The sequence below is a fragment of the Fukomys damarensis genome, unplaced genomic scaffold, assembly GCF_012274545.1.
Source record: "Fukomys damarensis isolate Sample0158 unplaced genomic scaffold, DMR_v1.0_HiC HiC_scaffold_11, whole genome shotgun sequence".
NCBI classification, from domain to species: domain Eukaryota; kingdom Metazoa; phylum Chordata; class Mammalia; order Rodentia; family Bathyergidae; genus Fukomys; species Fukomys damarensis.
Window position 1 is genome coordinate 2,703,965 of NW_022900923.1, and position 17,167 is coordinate 2,721,131.

Genomic DNA, 17,167 nt, shown 5'->3' on the forward strand with positions numbered 1-17,167 from the left:
AAAAAAAAAAAGTTTTTTCAGTGGATAAGGATTAGTTGGCTGCCTTAAGAAGCATGCAACCTCTCTCATATTTGCTTTAAGCCTTAAGCCCAGAGGGTGTGGAAAGGGACCTATGCTGAGACTCAGGGTGTAGTGACCCTGAAGTCGAGGGTCCTTGCACAGCTGTGGGAACTGTGACCCCGCCGGCCTGTGCCCCTCTGGGAGCAGAAATAAGAACCGCGTGTGTGTGTGTGAGTGGAGCTTGGCCGGGTTGTCTGATGCTCACGACGCACACGCACGCTCCATCTCTTGTTGGGCAGGGACGAGCCTGGCCGGTTCTCGGACGCCATCCTCTTCTGGTCCACAGCGCCGCACCGCTCCACCTGGAAGCCAGAGAATCCAGCGGCTTTGCCTGCCGTGTGCTGGGCCGGGGTGTGAGCGCAGCCAGCACCTCAGGGGTCAGGGCCTTCACACCGCACTGTTCTGACAGAGGCCCAGAGGGAGGCCCTGGCATGGTCTGCCTTAGCCTGTGGCCGGTTACAGCCTGGCTCAACCCCCCTTTGGCCACAGGAAGTGATTCCCATTTGCGACATGGCCTGACAGGATCTGAAAGGCCAATGGGTACTTCTGCAGATTCTGTGCTTTGATCACATGGTTAGGTTCATTTCCTTATGCCGAGAGCCAAGGAATCTGTGTGCTTAAAAAGTATTTAAGAAAGGGCCGGGGATTTAGTTCAGTGGTTCAGATGCCTGCCTCGCAGGCACAAGGGCCTGAGTCCATCGCCTTGCTTTTGCTGCTTGTCCACTGCTGAGATGGGCACACAGGACCCACGAGCTCTGTGCAGGCCCTGGGCAGTGCTGTGCGCTGGGTTTTAGGAGACAGCTGCAGTCACCAGGGTGCAGAGCCGGCCCAGGGCAGGACCTCGCCATGGCCCCTGCTCCTTGCTGATCACCCATGGGCGTCAGTCCCTGCATTACCCATACCTGTTTTTCTCAGAGCTGGTATTGAACCCAGGACCTCACATGTTAGGCAAGCATGACCATCAAGCGGCATCCTCGGCACTTTTTTTTTCTTTTTTTTTTAAATTTTCAGATCCAGTGTCACTGAGTTGCCCAGGAGGCTGAGCTCGGACATGCTACCCTCCTGCCTCAGGCTCCTGAGTGCTTGGATTACAAGTGTGCACCGTGCCTGCCTGGCCCTGATCAGTTTTACATTACAGAGGCTGGGTTACCGTCTTTTCACCACCGCGTCCAAAACACTGGCCCCTGAGGCGGGTGTAGTTTAGCCCGACGCCGTTTCCAAGGTTCGCAGGTTGCACACTCCACACACAGCTTTCTCACCGCGGAGCGCCTGGCCGGTTCCCCTGTGCTTTGAGGTGACCCGGGGAGCAGCGCTGCAGGACTGCTGGAGCGCGGTGGTGCATGGTTAGCAGACCCGGCACAGCAGGGGCCCTGGGGTCACCTCCTCCTCCTCCTCCGCAGGGGCCATGGCGTCCGGGCCCTCCGTGCTCATGCGCCTGGTGGCCTCGGCCTACTCCATCGCGCAGAAGGCCGGTGTGATCGTCAGACGCGTGATCGCCGAGGGAGACCTGGGCATCGTGGAGAAGGTACTGCAGCCCCTTGACGGGTTCCCTGCTCTGGTGCACCCCAGGACGGCCGTGGGCGGTCCGGGTGACCCACGGACCCCGATGGCTTTGGGAGTGATCTTTGGCCCCGCCTGGTCATCTGTATGTGATCGTTAACTTCATAAGGGCTTACAAGTAAATGAACTGCTGCCCCACAGCGGGCAGTGGGGAGGACACAAAAGTAACCGCCTGTTAGGGGTACGTTTTCAGTGGTGGTTGTACAGCGGCCCTTCACTTACAAACTCAGTTCATTCCCGAGGGCTGGTTGTGACTCATCTTGGCAGAAAGAGCAGGAATTTATCTTAGAGGAGAAAAGAGGTGAGGTAGCTTTCCTCAGATAGGTGGCTAAGTGGCTGTTTGTCTTTATTTCTTTTCTCTATAGCAGAAGTCTCCAAATGTGATTGATGTGTAATTCATCTTGAAAATCAACAAATCTACTCAGTAGTTTCGTTCAGCAGATATTTATGAAGCGGGGTCTGAGTTGCCCGGCTAAGCTTGAACTCTGTATCCTCCTGCTTCAGCCTCCTGAGTGTGGGAATCATAGGCACCGCTGCACCTGGCCATTCCTGTAGGGCATGAAACCCCTTTGTCGGTTTCCATTTCAGCAAAGTAATTCTTCCCATTGAGATGCGATAACAGGCAGACTTCAGAGTGGCAGGAAGCTGCATGTCCATCTCAGCTTGAGATCCCAGGAAAATTCTCGTCTAAGATGAGATATCTGTAACCCTGCCGAACCAGTCCTGCACAGCCCCGGGAAGGTAACCTAAGGAGGAGACCGCGGTGTGGACTGCAGCTGCCCACTGCTCCACAGAGTGACCGGGCTGGGCCACGTGGTAGCACCCCTGCGCCCCCTGTGTTCCTCAGACTGCAGAAGCAGGAAGTCCTCCCCAGGCCAGTGAGTTGTCGTGAAAATCTCTTAGGTGATTAGGGTTAATGAGGGAAGTTTTATAGATGTATAAATGCACACTTTCAAAACTTCAATGTAGTATTTAACCTTTCTTTTAAAAAATCATAACGAGAAGGGACAAGAAAAGAGTGAAAATAGAAGGAAAACATGGAAACAAAAGCTTTTGTACACAGGGAAGAGTTGGCTTGAGGGAGGGAATGGGATAAAATATTTCTTTTTAAAGGTGAAAAGAAATAATAAATTTCTTATATGTAGACTCCTCAAAAAACTAAACAGAAATTCCACTTGAACCGGTTATACCCCTTCTCGGTGCCGCCCCAGAAGAGTTAAAGCCCATGTGACAGTGACCCATGTACAGTGTAACCATGTTTGTAGCAGCCAAATTCATAATAGCTGAATCTTGCAAGCGGCCTGCAAGTCCGCGGACAGACAGACAGATAAAGGAAATGCGGTATTTCCGCACCACGGTGTACCGCTGTGCCATAAAGGACAGACTGGAAGGACATGCAGGGAATCGGACGCACCTTGACACCATAACGCTACGTAAAGTAAATCAGACCCCCAGGCTTCAGTATTGCACGGCTTCTCCTACACGGGAAACCCAAATATAAGTAAAGAGCAAAATGAAAGGTAAGAGGAAGCAGGGAGACCGATCTTTCTTCAGTGGAAAGGACTGAGGGTGGAGGGAGGGGACGAAGAGGGAAGGGGACGTGCACCAGCTCCCCAGGGAATGCGTCGTTAGCCATGCAGACAGGTAGCAATAGACATAAAAGCTGAAAAATCACGAATTTCTTCCCTTTAACCCATTTTTTTGGGGTACCGGGGATCAAAGTCGGGTCCTTGCCCTTGCGAGGCAGGCAGCAGAAGCACTGAGCTAAATCCCCAGTCCGCCCTTTTTTTAATTTTAACTTTTTATTTGTATTTGCAGAAGAGATGCTCCCTTGCTTCATGGGGCGCTGGTGCCTGCAGCTAACGTGTCTAGGTTCTTTTTCTTCCCTCTTTCTCCTCCCCTCCCACCTCTGTCTTCTGGTCCCCTTTCACCTTTTCTGTTTTGTTTTGTTTTTTTCTTTGTTTGGTTTTTTGAGACAGGGCCTCACTATGTAGTTCAGACTGACCTGGAACTCACTATGTAGCCCAGGCTGGTCTCGAACTCACAGTGATCCTCCTGCCTCAGCCTCCCACTTGCTGGGATTACAGGTGTGCACCACCATGCCCGGCTCCCCTTTCCCATTTGAGCGATCTTAGGAGTAACACTTTTCAACCAGGAGGAAAACATGAAGTCATAAGGAGTGTGTGGCTGGTGGGCCTGGCCGTGGGTCTCCTCCCCACACCACATAAAAATGATCAGAAAACCTTCCCCACAGTAGCCACACTGCCCCGATGAGAAAGCAGGAGCCATGCAGCCAGGACTGTATCCGTACTGAGTTCTGGTGGGAGGCGAATCGCTGGACACCCTCGAGAACCCTGGGAGTGATTTCTCCCGGTCCCAGCCAAGTTTCCTCCCTTTGCCGCAGACCTGCGCCACAGACCTGCAGACCAAAGCCGACCGGCTGGTGCAGATGAGCATCTGCTCTTCCCTGGCGCGGAAGTTCCCCAGGCTGACCATCATAGGGGAGGAGGTGAGGCGAGGCTGCGGGTGTGGCCTGGTCATTTCCCAGCTCCAGGCCCAGTGTGGGGCAAGCACTTCCTTTCGAGCTGTTCTGGTCCCTTTCTGGGCCTGACCTCTGGGTGGCTTCCTCCGAAGGACACTGACAGTCACAGTGCCGGGCGATGCAGCTCAGTGGGGAGGGTTTGGTGTCCCCGCCATGGAGCGGGGGCTGAGTCTGGGGCCAGGGGTGTGGCTCAGTGGCAGAGCGACCGCCAAGCAAGCGTGAGGCACTGGGTTCAGTACCCAGCACCAGGGAGTAAAGTAAGAAAAACTGCAGAGTGCTCGAACTTTGGAGTAGAGTGGGCTTTGTCAGCTTTTAAACGTGGGCTCAAAATAAGTGAATAAAGTGGGGTCGCCTGCATGTGTACCCAAAGACTGCTGCACTGTAGATGTAAAAGAATAGATGTCTCTTCTGTTTTGTAGGGTGTTGGGGGAAGGTTGGTGTTTTGAGACAGAGTCTCACTGTGTAACCCAGGCTAGCCTCAAACTACCATGATCCTCCTGCCTCAGCCTCCTGAGTGCTGGGATTACAGGTGTGCGCCTCGAGAGCCGGCTCTTAAGTATCTCTTCTAATTGAGAGTAGTTATGTTCGAGTCTTTCCTCTCCCAATCCGGCTCAGGATGCTGATGTTGGGACCATTTAGCCGATCTCAGGCATCTCCCAGTGGCCCTGGTGGTCTCGTTAGGTTTGCTTTGGAGGATGTGACCGTGAGCGGTAAAGGGAAGGACTAGCAGAGGGGGCCGCTGTAGCCTCTGGACCCCAACAGCTGATGACTATCACGTTATCCTGTCTCCTGCGCAGGACCTGCCCCTGGGGGGCGTGGACCAGGAGCTCATCGAAGATGACCAGTGGGAGGAGATCCTGCAGAAGCCGTGCCCAGCGCAGTACCTGGCCATTAAAGAGGAGGACGTAAGGCCCCGAGGCGAGCTCCACACTCCTCATTCCTGTAGGGCAGAGGGAAGTCGGTAGTTGTGCCTTTGAGACTGGATCTTGCTGTGTCTTTCAGGCTGGCCTTGTATTCACTGTATAGCCCAGACTCGCAGTGATCCTCCTGCCTCAGCCTCCTGAGTGCTGGGATTATAGGTGTGCACTACCACACCTGACCAAGAACTTGAAAACCTTTAGCCACATGGGACATCCAACATGTTGACTTGGAATCCAGCTTCTCATCTTGTAGGTTTTCTTTCTTTCCACCCTGAAATCATTATTAAAAATACTTGTGAGAAAAAAAAAATCATACTTTTTTTAGTAGTAGATTTGGTGGCAAAATATCTCATTGAGTTGATCATGATAATTCCAGCCACTCATGAGGCTGAAGCAGGTAGATCACATGTGTGAGGCCACCCTGGCCAACTTAGTAAGATGCTGTCTCACGATAAAGAAACAAAAGCCAGTGTAGGGTTTGCCTACCACATGCGGGGGCCTGGATTCAACCCCAGTTACCACAAAAAAAACTTGTTTCAATGGTAATTGGGTCCAGAAGGAGACGAAAGATCAGGTTACCATCTGATGTTTTCAGCAGGCCAGTCGTCTCACCTACTATAGTTGCTTAACGTAAGTTAGTCTGTGGCTTCAGATTTAACCATTCCTCTATAGTTTTCTATCTTTAAATCATTTAACACATTTGAATGTGATACTACGAGTAAGGTGCTTTGCTCTGTGGTGTGCAGGATACAAAGGAAAGGGGACGTGCTGGTATCCACCATAAGTGTGCTCTCGCCTGGGATGGTTGGTGCACGCTTGTAATCCGAGCACCCTGGGAGGCTGAGGCAGGAGGGTTCTAAGTTCCAGTGTAGCCTGTGTAATTTGATGATTTAGTAAGACTCTGTCTTAAAATAAAGGATAAAAAGGACTGGGGAGGTAGCTCAGTGCAAGGGCTTCCCAGTACCAGAAAAATAAATGGAGAGATGGAAAGAAGCGTGCACTCAGCAAACAGGTTCCCAGCAGGCTGTGATTCCAGGAATTAAGGGTGGCCTGTCCCGCGTAACCCTGAACACCCGGGGCAGCAGGAACTTCGCTCTTAAACTGTTGTCAGTTTCATGAGCCGTTTGTTTTTTGTTGCTTATTGGAACTGTGTCCTGGAGGAGGTCACCCGTAAGCACACATGGTTCCACTTTGCAAGCTGTTCCGATACTGTGTCCAGAACTGGACTACGTCTATTTACTACCTGTGTTTGGAATTTTGTACAGGTGTACACTTGATTTCCTTGTTACATTTTTGTTTTTTAGCTTGTGGTCTGGGTTGACCCTCTGGACGGCACCAAGGAGTACACTGAAGGTATCTCTTTTGTATTCCTGTTTCCCAGTAGTGAGGCCAGGCTGGGACACTTGCTTGTAACATTGGATAGTTTGTGTGTTTATTGGAAAACAGCATCGTGCTCACACCTCTTCCTCACCTTGGCAGTGGTTATCTTACATTCATGATTATTGAGACAGGGAAGCTGGATGTGGGGGCTCATACCTGCAGTCCCAGCACTCAGAAGGCTGAGGCATGAGGGTCCCAGAGCGTTTGAGGCCAGCCTGGGCTACATAGCGAGACCATATCTTAAAACCAAACAGGCAAACAAAAAGCCCAACCACTGGCAAACAGGGAAGCTCCAGGCGGCTTTAATGGATATTAACAGCATGAGAATGCTTGCTGACACTGTTTGTGTCTCTGGCCAGCTCTCAGAGTCTGTATATTTCACCATAGGAGGGCCTCACCATGGATGAACCACTGACTGGGTGAATAGCGGTTTAGTAAGACCCGTCTGGAAATAAAGAACAAAAAGGATCGGGAGTGTAGCTCAGTGCAAACGCTTCCCAGTACCAGAGGAGGGGTGGGAGGAAGAAACAAAGGGAGACACAAAGAGATGGAGACAGCGATAGAAGGAAACAGAGAAACGTGCACTCAGCACACGGATTCACCTCACTCCTCGTCTCAGAAAAACCCCGACGTGGTTGTTGAGCTGCCGCTGAGTCCTCGCCCGAGAAAGCTCCGGACGTGGCAGACGTGGCAGACGTGGCCTTTCTCCTCTGCAGGTCTCCTCGACAACGTGACCGTCCTCATCGGCGTCGCCTACGAGGGGGAGGCCATAGCGGGCGTCATCAACCAGCCCTACTACAACTACCAGGTATGGCCCGTCACGTCCGTGCTTGGTGGGTCTCCAGGCCCTTCCCAGGCGTTCGTACCCGCTGTGTGTGCGCACGGACACGTGCTGGGCGTCGTATGTTTCATGTACATAGTTTGGGGATTACTCCTGTGGTTCTTGACTAGCGTGGTCATCAGGGCAACTGATGTACAGGTGGTTCTTGAAGCAGACTGAAGAAATGAACCATTTCTGTCCAAAGGAGACGCCAGTCACGCGGCTCCCAGGTAAAGCCGCACAGGGCAAAAACCACAGGCAGTTTCCATAGCAACTAAGCCTGCTCCTGCACTCTTCTCTTCTGTTTCTCCTAATCTGCTTTGACTCTCTGTTGGGCTTCAAAGACACTGCCTGCTTAGAGCCCAGACTCTCACGCTCGATCCCAGCCCTTCGGGAGGCTGAGGCTGGAGGGTGTACGTACGTTCAAGCCCAGCCAGAGCAATTTCCGGACTTCGGCCTGGAGGGTGTGGCTCAGGGAAGAGCTCGGAGCTCATCATCGCTGAGGCCCACCACCAGTAGAAGCAGGAGACTTGGGCAATTTCCAAGGAAGACAGTACAGTTAAGGAATTTAAAGGAAACTGAGGTGAAATACTTACAGTACTTGCACTTGCCATGTTAACGTGACCTGGGTCGACCTGCAGAGAAGCAGAGTAGTGCCGAGGTCAGTATCTCTGCGTTTGGATGTAAGAGCAGGGTTACTCTTTACTTTTGATATGAACTTGTTTTTCCTGCTGTTTATATATCATTAGCAACTTTGGTGTAATCATGTCTTCCTAACAACGTAGCAAAAGAGAAATGCGTTGTCAGGAGCGCCCGTCCTGCCGGATTGCTTGGGTGACCACAGTACTCGCAGTGTTTGCTCGTGCATGTGCGGAGTTCTCGTGTGCACTTTATAGTGTGACCCCACTGTTACTTCTGATTCGGCTCTGGAAAACTCTGAGTAAAGCATGGGACTTTTCATCAGCAGTAGCGAGCTAAGGGCCGAGACTTGTTACTAATTTTCTCCCTTCTTTTGGAGATTAGGGAAATTGTATTCATTCTCCACAGAACGGTGCAAAGCAGGTGTTCAGGGAGCACAGCAAGGGAGCAGAGGTGAGAGCCAGGGCCTGGCGCCCACAGGGAGGAGAGGGCCGGGTGCCTGGCGCCCCTGTGCTGCTGTTGTCCTCTGCCTGTCCCGCACACGTCCCCTCCGGATGCGCTCTGTCCTCTTTCCTTTTCTCCTGCTGCGGCCTCGGCTTTGGACGCCGCGCTGCCGTGAGTCGGGCCCAGGGGCTCCCGCATGTGGCCAGGCTCCGTCCATGTGCATTGTTGCTTTCATCCTCGCCGTGGCCCTGAGGGCCCCACTGTCCCCTTCAGGCAGAGCTTGGGTCACCCCGAGCGGTGACAGCTGCGGCGCAGTCAGGGCCAGAGCTCACCGTGGCTCCGGGTGGCTCTCCTGAGCCACACGACAGCCCCAAAGCCGGGGACACCAGAAGGAAGCAGTGGGGCACACAGGCGCCCTCCCATCTCAGCTGTGTCCCAGCAGTCGTGAGTCCTGATGGGGGTGGAGCCCAGGCCCCACACACCGGCCTCCATCCCCAGCACCTCCCTTTTGAGACAGGGTCTTGCTCATCCGCCCAGAGTGGGCTCAAACCTGTGATCTGCTTGCCTCAGCCTCCCAGGATGCTGTGATTACAGGCGTGCGCCCCTATCCTGACTAATCTTTTATTTTCTTTTTTGAGGCAGTCTTGCTAAGTTGCCCTGGCTGGCTCAAGCTCCAGCTTCTTCTGCATCAGCCTCCTGATTGCCAGGATCACACAGGTGTGCCACCATGTCTTGCTGCCACGATGAACCTTAATTAATCCAGCCATGAGATGCAGTGTGATCATTTATTGCCTCAGAAAATCAGTCTGTAATCCCTGTACTCAGGAGGCTGAGGCAGGAGGATCATGAGCTCCAGGCCTGCCTAGGCTACACAGTAAGACCCTGTCTCAATAAAACTAAAACAAAAGCAACAAGAAGTGAAAATGAACACAGAACCTTGGAAAGAATGAGGTCCCGGGACTGAGGCCACAGTGTGGGTCCCAGATGCCTCACGGGGCACTAGGACCCTGGGTCCAGGCACTGCCTGTCCCTGAACAGAAGCAGTGTGACTTCCGGGGACCAGGACACTCATGCCACTGTCCGCAGTGCTCTCCTCTCACCAGCACAGCGGGGTGCTGGTGTCTGGGGGGCCTGAGCTTAGGCTCAGTGATTGCCATCTGTGCTCTTTGGTTGCAGCCTGTCCTGTGGCCCAGACTCGGGAGGGAGGGGCGCTTGCTGGACACCAGGCTCCCAGCTCAGCTTCCGGGTCTGTGCCTGGGGACCCAACTGCAACCTGAACTCAGCACACACTAACTGCACCCGGGTGCAGCCTGAGGACGACAAACAGGATGGTGACCCAGGCCTGCTGGCTCAGGGATGGGTACCATCCTGCCAGGCATGGTGCTGCGCTGAAACCCCAGCCCTGGGAGGCTGAGACAGGATCTCATGTTCAAGCCAAAAGTCTTGGGTTCATCCCCTAGTACTACAAAAAAGAAAAAATGAATGTCTTACCAGGCACAGGGGAACATGCCTGTCCTCCCAGCTATTTAGGAGGCTGAAACAGGAGGATCATCTGATCTCAGCCTGGGCAGCATGGGAGACCTGTCTCAACAAAGAAAAATTCAGGGCCAGGGATTTAGCTCAGTGGTGCCACTGCCTGCCTTGTAAGCACAAGGACCTTAGTTTGATCCCTGGTACCAAAAAAAAAAGAAAAGAAAGAAAAACTGTTTTGAATAAGGATGAGCTGGGTTTGGCTGTGGACTTCCTAGAATCCTCAGTCAGGTTATTCAGTGATGCCAAATCTCACTTTCTCATCTTTAAAACAAGGATTATAACATCTGCTGCGTGGGGTTGCCTTGAGGGAGACTGAGATAAAGCACTGGGAGTGGTGGCCAGTCCTGCTTGGTGTCCAGGTCTGTGAAACCTGCCTACAGCATTATTAACATCACTTTAATGGTCTGTGACTCGTTAGTTTCTGCCTCGCTTCCCCTGTCCCTGATGTGCAGGCGGTGGCTTCTCTAGAAAGTGCACAATTGTGACAATGCAGCTGAATTCCCTGAGCTCTGCAGAGGGAAACAGAGTCTGAGATTGCAGGGGTCCAGTGCAGCTTATCTTTCACCCTGTCCCTGTCACCGCAGTAACAGCGGCCCACACATCAGGAAAGCAGACATCAGCATGCATTTTGGTTCCCGAGGGCTTCCGTACCTTTTGAAAATGGCTATTTTCAATGTAACAAGCAGATCATTGGCTGAGAAAGAAACAGCAATCAATATGTGAAGCTTCCTTTCCCAAGGACTCTGGGGAATGAGCAGAAGTTCCTTCAGCATCTCTGAAACTATCAAGTAAAACAACAGTGGGAATAAACACCTGCCGGGTGTAGCACACACCTGTGGTGCCAGCACTCAGGAGGCTGAGGCAGGAGGATTGTGAGTTTGAAGCCAGTCTGGGCTGCAGAATGAGACCCTGGCTCAAAAAGAGAAAGAATAATCACCTTATTCTGCTGGGAGGAGTCCTTTGGTTCTCTGCCAGTGATGTGGTTCTGGTATTTATAACACTGTCCTGTTCTTAATTTCCAAGTGTGCCGTGTCCCGAGCGTCACTGAGTAGAGTTTGCCGATGCCTCCCTTGTCGTGGTGACAGCTCTGTCCTCTCTCCCGTCACCAGGCAGGACCCGATGCCGAGCTGGGGCGGACGATCTGGGGTGTCCTGGGCCTGGGCGCCTTCGGGTTCCAGCTGCAGGAGGCCCCGGCCGGGAAGCACATCGTCACCACCACGCGCTCGCACGGCAGCAAGCTGGTGTCGGACTGCGTGAGCGCCATGGAGCCTGACGCTGTGCTGCGCGTGGGTGGCGCGGGGAACAAGGTGGGGCAGCGCCGAGAGATGCTCAGGTCTCAGCCGGGACCCTGGGCCCTGAGAGCCCTGTGCTGCAGGCCCCCATCCTCTCCCGGCCTGGCCCAGGGCGCAGTGCAGCGGGCGCTTCTGCTCCTGCCTGCTCTCAGCCCACTGTCCTGGCCGCACCATGATGCTGTCCCAGGTTGCTGTCCTCCTGCCCCACCTGGTAGCAACACCGCCATGGCCCCATCTCCTCCAGCAGTCCCTCTTCTTCTGCACCCTGTCCCCATGGCTCTGCCCGTGGACCCCAGTGCTCCCCCTTCTGTTGTCCACGCAGCTGGACAGCATCGCTGGCACACAGCCACGTGGCTTCCCAGGAGGCCGGTCCTGGGGCACACATTCCAGCACTTCTCCCTGCCCCAGATCCCGAACACCCCAGCCTAGGCCGGGCGTGGTGACACACACCTGGGATCCCAGGGCTTGGGAGGCTGAGGCAGGGGGATCTCTTAGAGTCCAAGGCCAGACTGGGCTACGTATGGTCTCAGACCCTGTCTCAGAAGCAAATAAAACAAAACAAAAGTTGGCACTGTGGTAATAGGAGCAGCAGCAGGGATGATCCGAGCATTAGGAGCGGGTCAGCACCGCACTCCTGTGAGGATTAAGATGTGCAGGCATCGCCACACTGTGCGGCTCTGCTTTACTTCGTAACAGCCAATATTTTAGAAATGTAAACAATTTTGTTCCATCGTAAATTGCTTTTGTAGTAAGAAAAAACAAAATGAATATAAAGAAAGCTTTATTTCATCTGACATGCCATCTGGAGACTGCGGGTTTCCTCCTGGTAGCTCTACTTGGCCAGTCCCTCCCCCTTCAGATGCATGGAGCTTATTATCCCCCCACTTATTTTTCCCCGGTACCGGGGATCGAACTCAGGACCTTGCACTTGCGAGGCAGGCCCTTTTACTTATTTCTCGTAACCCTGGCAGAGGCTTCAGCATGAGTGGGGTGGGGCAGGGCAGTGGGTGGGACAAGTGGACACAGAAACAACCTCCTCTGGCATCTGTCGCCTGCCCTGTTGCAGGCAGGGACAGTTCTCACTTCTGACCTTCCAGATCATTCAGCTGATCGAAGGCAAGGCCTCTGCCTACGTGTTCGCAAGCCCCGGATGTAAGAAGTGGGACACTTGCGCGCCAGAAGTTATCTTACGCGCGGTGGGAGGTGAGTATCTTGCCAAGACCTCACATCCAGTACTAGTCCTGTGCCAGCTGTGGGGAGAGGAGAGGTGTCCAGGCTGGAGCTCGCATTTCATGGGTGAGTGAGGGGATGTTCAGAAAATCTGTTTTTCTTTTGCCCCTTTTTGGGACTTTGGTCTGAATCCAGTTGTTTTTTAATCCAGCTCTGTTTATTTTTAGTTTTTTATTAGTACACGTGTCGTACCTGTCGATCACATTCACCATAGGAATTTGCACCTACATGCCTCATGTGGGCTCCCCTGTCTTAACAGTTTTAATGCTCTTGAAGTCTCTCTTCCTTGAAAAGTAAAATGTCTGGTGCGGGGCATGGTGGCACACGCCTGTAGGCCCAGCACTTGGGAGGCTAAGGCAGGAGGATCAGCCTGTGCTACCTAGCCAGACTGTCTCAAAGCACCAGAAAAAATGTTCACCATCACTGATGTTCCTCAATTATATTTTTAGAACAGTAAACATACACACTTAATTCTCTTTCAAGCCACACTGGTGAGTATCTCACTTCTAGTTCTAAAAATGAAGGAGTTAGAAATACACGGCCCATTTATTTGTTGTTTTTTTTTTGAGAGGAGAGGAGGTCTCTACGTAGTCCAGGCTGGCCTTGAACTCAGAGATCTTTCTGCCTCAGCCTCCGAGTGTTGGGATTACAGGAGTGCACCACCAGGCCTGGCTTACATTACACATTTACACACATGAAGGTGATTTCCCATTTCAGATAGACATGAGTTCCCATCCGTTCTCTGCCAACAGTGCCTGTTAAGTCCTGGTGAGAGGCACAGCTGCAGCCCCACTGCAGAGCACTTCCTTGCCTTGCAGGTACGAGGCCCTGGGACTCAGCCCCAGCACCAAAAAACTGTAAAACAAAATCCATCAGATCCAGGCGTGGTGGGGTACACTGATCCCAGCAGCACACTGAGGAGGAGGTCAGCCTGAGCTATAGAGAGACCCTGTCTCAAGGAAACAGACGGGCGGGGGATGCAGCTCAGCGGCACCGAACCTGCCTTGCAAGTGCAAGGTCCTGAGTTCGATCCCTGGTACAAACCCCCCCAAAAAAAAACCACAATAAATAAATAAAACAACCAGAGCAGGCTGGGGCACAGCAGTGCAGAGGGAGCGCTCAGCACGGGCCTGGCCCTGACCTCCTTCCTTGGCCGCCTCTGCAGGCAAGCTGACCGACGTCCACGGCAACGCGCTGCGGTACTACAAGGACGTAAAACACATGAACTCCGCCGGCGTCTTGGCGGCGCTGAGGAACTACGACTACTATGCGAGCCGCGTCCCAGAGTCTGTCAAGAAGGCCCTGGTCCCTTAAAAGGAAGTTCATCCCCTCTCCAGGAGGACTGGGTTCTCAGAACTGCACATTTTAAATCTGATTGGATGGAATTATTTGTCGTTGATCAGTAATTTGTATTAGTTACTTAGGAAGAGAAATAGCATTAAAGAAATTGCCTTTATTGGAGTGTCACACTCCCATGCCTCGGGCACGTAATAAATTTTGTATGTTCCTTTTCCTGTTTAAAAAAGCCAGGCGTGGTTGTGTGGGGCTGCTCAGGAAACTGAGGCAGGAGGAACACCTGGCCCAGGAGTTCAAGGCCAGCCTGGGTCCAATCGTGACCCTGTCTTAACAAAAAAATGAATTTAGCTTATTAATCATAAACCAAGCCAATCTTGACATGTGGAGAACTTATAAACTCAACATGTTATTATTTCTTTTTAGGTAGAAAAATTAGGCTTAGTTTTAGCTGACCCTTTAGGTCACTGGTGTGATCAACATTCCCGTCTGGGAAACCAGATTTCTTCAGGGCACAGAACTTAGTAGTTCCAGCATTTCACCCTAAATTCTCAGTAATTTTTAAAGTGCTCCTACTCCTGTTAAGAATGTTTATATTGTTACTGTTTAATGAAGAGACATTTATGGGAAAAGTTTCTTCAAAATAAATTATTTAATCCTAGCTGTGTTATTTATCAGGTTTTTTATTACTTTGAAAATTATTAGAATTTACTCATTCTGTGGCATTATTACAAAGTTTAACTGTGGAAAGCTGGAGGCTGTCTTTGTTCCATGTAATAAGAGATTCTAACATTTCACATTTGGACAGTGGCTTACATTTTTATACTTCTGATCTCTGTTTTGGGTGAAGGAAGTGGTTTGTGTTGATAGTTCCCAGACACACTAGGGGTGATTCATTGGCAGAGCACATGCTTAGCAGCACAAGACCCCAAGTTCAGTGGTAGCACAAAAACAAAAGGCAAAACAGTTCCAGATAAAACTTTGTATCAGAATCATCTGGAGGCCAGGGATTTAGCTCTGGTTTCACTGCCTGCCCCACAAGCACCAATCCCTGGTACCAAGAAGAAAAACAAGAATCATCTGGGAAGATTTTTTTTTTTTAAATGTAGATTCATTGCCAGTGCAGTGATACCTTCAATCTCAGCCTCTGGTGGGAGGCTGAAGCAGGAGAATTGCCAGGTCAAACCCAGCCTGGATGACCTAATAAGACGTTGTCTCAAAATATTTTTTAGGGCCAGGGATTTAGCTCAGTGGTTCAACTGCCTGCCTCACAAGTACAAGGGCCCAAGTTAGATCCCTGTTACCAAAAACACAAACAAAAAAAAAAAAGTTTTTTAGATGAGTGGGGGCTGGGAATGTAGCTCAGTGTGAAGGCCCTGTGCTCAATCTCCAGTGCTGTGATAAATACGCAGATTCACAGGGCCAAACAGAGTAATTATTATTCTGCATTTTAAGAAATTCTCCGGGGACCTTGATGATCGAGATCATTTACACCTAGGACTCACAGGATAGGGTGACAGTATTATTTCAAGGGCAACAGAGTCCAGCAGGGAGAGCTCTACGGCTTTGACCCCGCAGGACCCTCCCTCTCATACCCACTCATCCTGTCTCCGATCCCCCACTCTGCCACATCTTCCTGCTTAGCTGCGTCTCCTTAAACGTCACTGCCCTCCAGGAGTCTCCTCTTGGCTCTATTTCTCACCTGAAGATCTAATGCATCTGAGTGTGTAGGTGCACGTCTGTTATCCCAGCACTCCGGAGGCTGAGGCAGGGGGAATCGCTGAGAGGCTAGTCTATCTAAAAAGTAAAAAGAAGAGCAGGAGCAAGAAGAGCAGCAGCAGGAGAGGCAGGGGCAGCAGTGCTAATGCATTTGTGTGGTTGCACCCAGGGCCTCTGTATCTGAGAACTTCCCAGGTCCAGATCTACACATCCACAAGCCTACCTGGATGTCTCTCAGTTGTATATTTCTTCAGTATTTTGCCGTGCAGAGCACCGAGCTGCATCCCCAGCTCCTTTTGTCTTTATTCTGAGGCAGTGTCTCACCCGGTTTCTCAGGATGACCGTTCTTGTGATTTTTCTGCCTGTTTCCCAAGTAACAGATTATTGGTGTGTAAATCACACCTGAGGAATTATTATTTCTAAACAGACCTTCATTCTTACCCACATGCTCTTAAATTATATAAACCCACAAGATGATCCTGATAATTGGAAAAATTTGAGAGTCATGACTTTAATCCATTTATTCTTTCTAGGAGTGGACTTCTCTACAGTGGGCCAAACCTAATTATAAAAAAATCTAAGTGCAAACTAGACCTGGCATATACTTGGGAGGCTGAGGCAGGATGATTGCTGTGCACTCAAGGCCAGCCTGAGCTACATAGTGAGATGTTGTCTTAAAAAAAAAAACAAAAAAAAAAACCCAAAAAAAAAAAAAAATAGTACAATATAAGAATAACTTTAAAGGTATTTCCTCCAACCTCATACATGAAAATCCAGCTTACCCAGGTGAGCTGTTTGGGGGTCTGCATCCGGCCCCTGCAGTGTCCTAACTGACCCTTGCCTGCTATCACATTGTTTCCACAGGGCATTTTAAAAAATCGTCTCTAAAGGGCCAGAGATTTAGCTCTGTGGTATCACTGGCTGCCTCGTAAGCGCAAGGTCCTGAGTTCAATCGCCAGTACCAAAAGAAAAAAAAGCATTCACCCTCCCAGCTGAGGAGTCTACCCATTTTAACCAAGTAGTCAGTTCACCAATTTCTGCAGCAGAGTTGCCACTGCGCCTGAGGCATTGATCTCCGTGCCTGATGAGGTAGGAGGTGGCACCTGTCACCTGCCACCCAGTGCAGTTCAGTCCTAAACAAGGAATGCCTGTGCACTGCGTTGAATGGCATGGTCGCCTCTCTGGTAAGTGGGGGTCCGTGACTCCCCGTAACCCATGGAGTTGGTAAGTGGTGTCGGTGAGGAGAAGGCTGGAGCCCCATCCTCAGGGAAGCCGGTAGCACATCCAGAGTCCACCACTGAGGATGCCACCGAGCACGTTGGGCCCTGCTGAGCCCCGCTGCCATCACTGCCACCCCAGGCACAAGCTGGATGCGGCCACCTTGGCCTTCATAAGGCACAAGTGACACTGCCTGCTGCCACGAGTCGCCGTGCCACTCAGCCAGTGGACCCGATTCCCATTACAAACACAACAGGGGACAGCACGGTTGCTGCTGGAAGCTGCTGACTTTCGTTTGTTAACAGCAACAGATACATGAAACAATTTGGATTTCTATTTTCCCATTGAAAACAACCTATTGAAACCTGATAACCAATAATAGTAATAACTGAAGCCGGGCGTGGCAGCGCACACCTGTAATCCCAGCACTTGGGAGGCTGAGGCAGGAGGATCGCTGTGAGTTGAGACCAGCCTGGGCTACATAGTGAGTTCCAGGTCAGTCTCAACTACATAGTGA

At 51.4% G+C, this 17,167-nt stretch overlaps 2 protein-coding genes across 4 annotated transcripts in view; one reads left to right on the forward strand and one right to left on the reverse strand.

Moving 5' to 3' along the window:
• Iars2 (isoleucyl-tRNA synthetase 2, mitochondrial) overlaps positions 1 to 1,467 on the reverse strand; it is a 37,368-nt gene extending 35,901 nt beyond the window's left edge. The window contains exons 1-2 of the mRNA XM_010642675.2: positions 1,414 to 1,467; positions 266 to 362 (exon numbers count right to left, since the gene is read on the reverse strand). Coding sequence (XP_010640977.1) covers positions 266 to 362; positions 1,414 to 1,467 — 151 coding nt within the window. The remainder of the gene's footprint in view (positions 1 to 265; positions 363 to 1,413) is intronic.
• Positions 1 to 13,993, forward strand: part of Bpnt1 (3'(2'), 5'-bisphosphate nucleotidase 1) — a 16,573-nt gene extending 2,580 nt beyond the window's left edge. Inside the window, exons 2-10 of one of the 3 annotated variants that reach the window (XM_033762029.1) lie at positions 1,461 to 1,585; positions 4,025 to 4,129; positions 4,960 to 5,067; positions 6,387 to 6,435; positions 7,179 to 7,270; positions 8,306 to 8,374; positions 11,008 to 11,205; positions 12,288 to 12,393; positions 13,586 to 13,993. In XM_033762029.1, coding sequence (XP_033617920.1) covers positions 1,466 to 1,585; positions 4,025 to 4,129; positions 4,960 to 5,067; positions 6,387 to 6,435; positions 7,179 to 7,270; positions 8,306 to 8,374; positions 11,008 to 11,205; positions 12,288 to 12,393; positions 13,586 to 13,734 — 996 coding nt within the window. In that variant the 5' untranslated portion in view covers positions 1,461 to 1,465 and the 3' untranslated portion in view covers positions 13,735 to 13,993. The remainder of the gene's footprint in view (positions 1 to 1,460; positions 1,586 to 4,024; positions 4,130 to 4,959; positions 5,068 to 6,386; positions 6,436 to 7,178; positions 7,271 to 8,305; positions 8,375 to 11,007; positions 11,206 to 12,287; positions 12,394 to 13,585) is intronic. The other 2 variants (XM_033762030.1, XM_010642493.2) reach the window with 2 other exon arrangements.
• Positions 13,994 to 17,167: the final 3,174 nt, after the last annotated feature.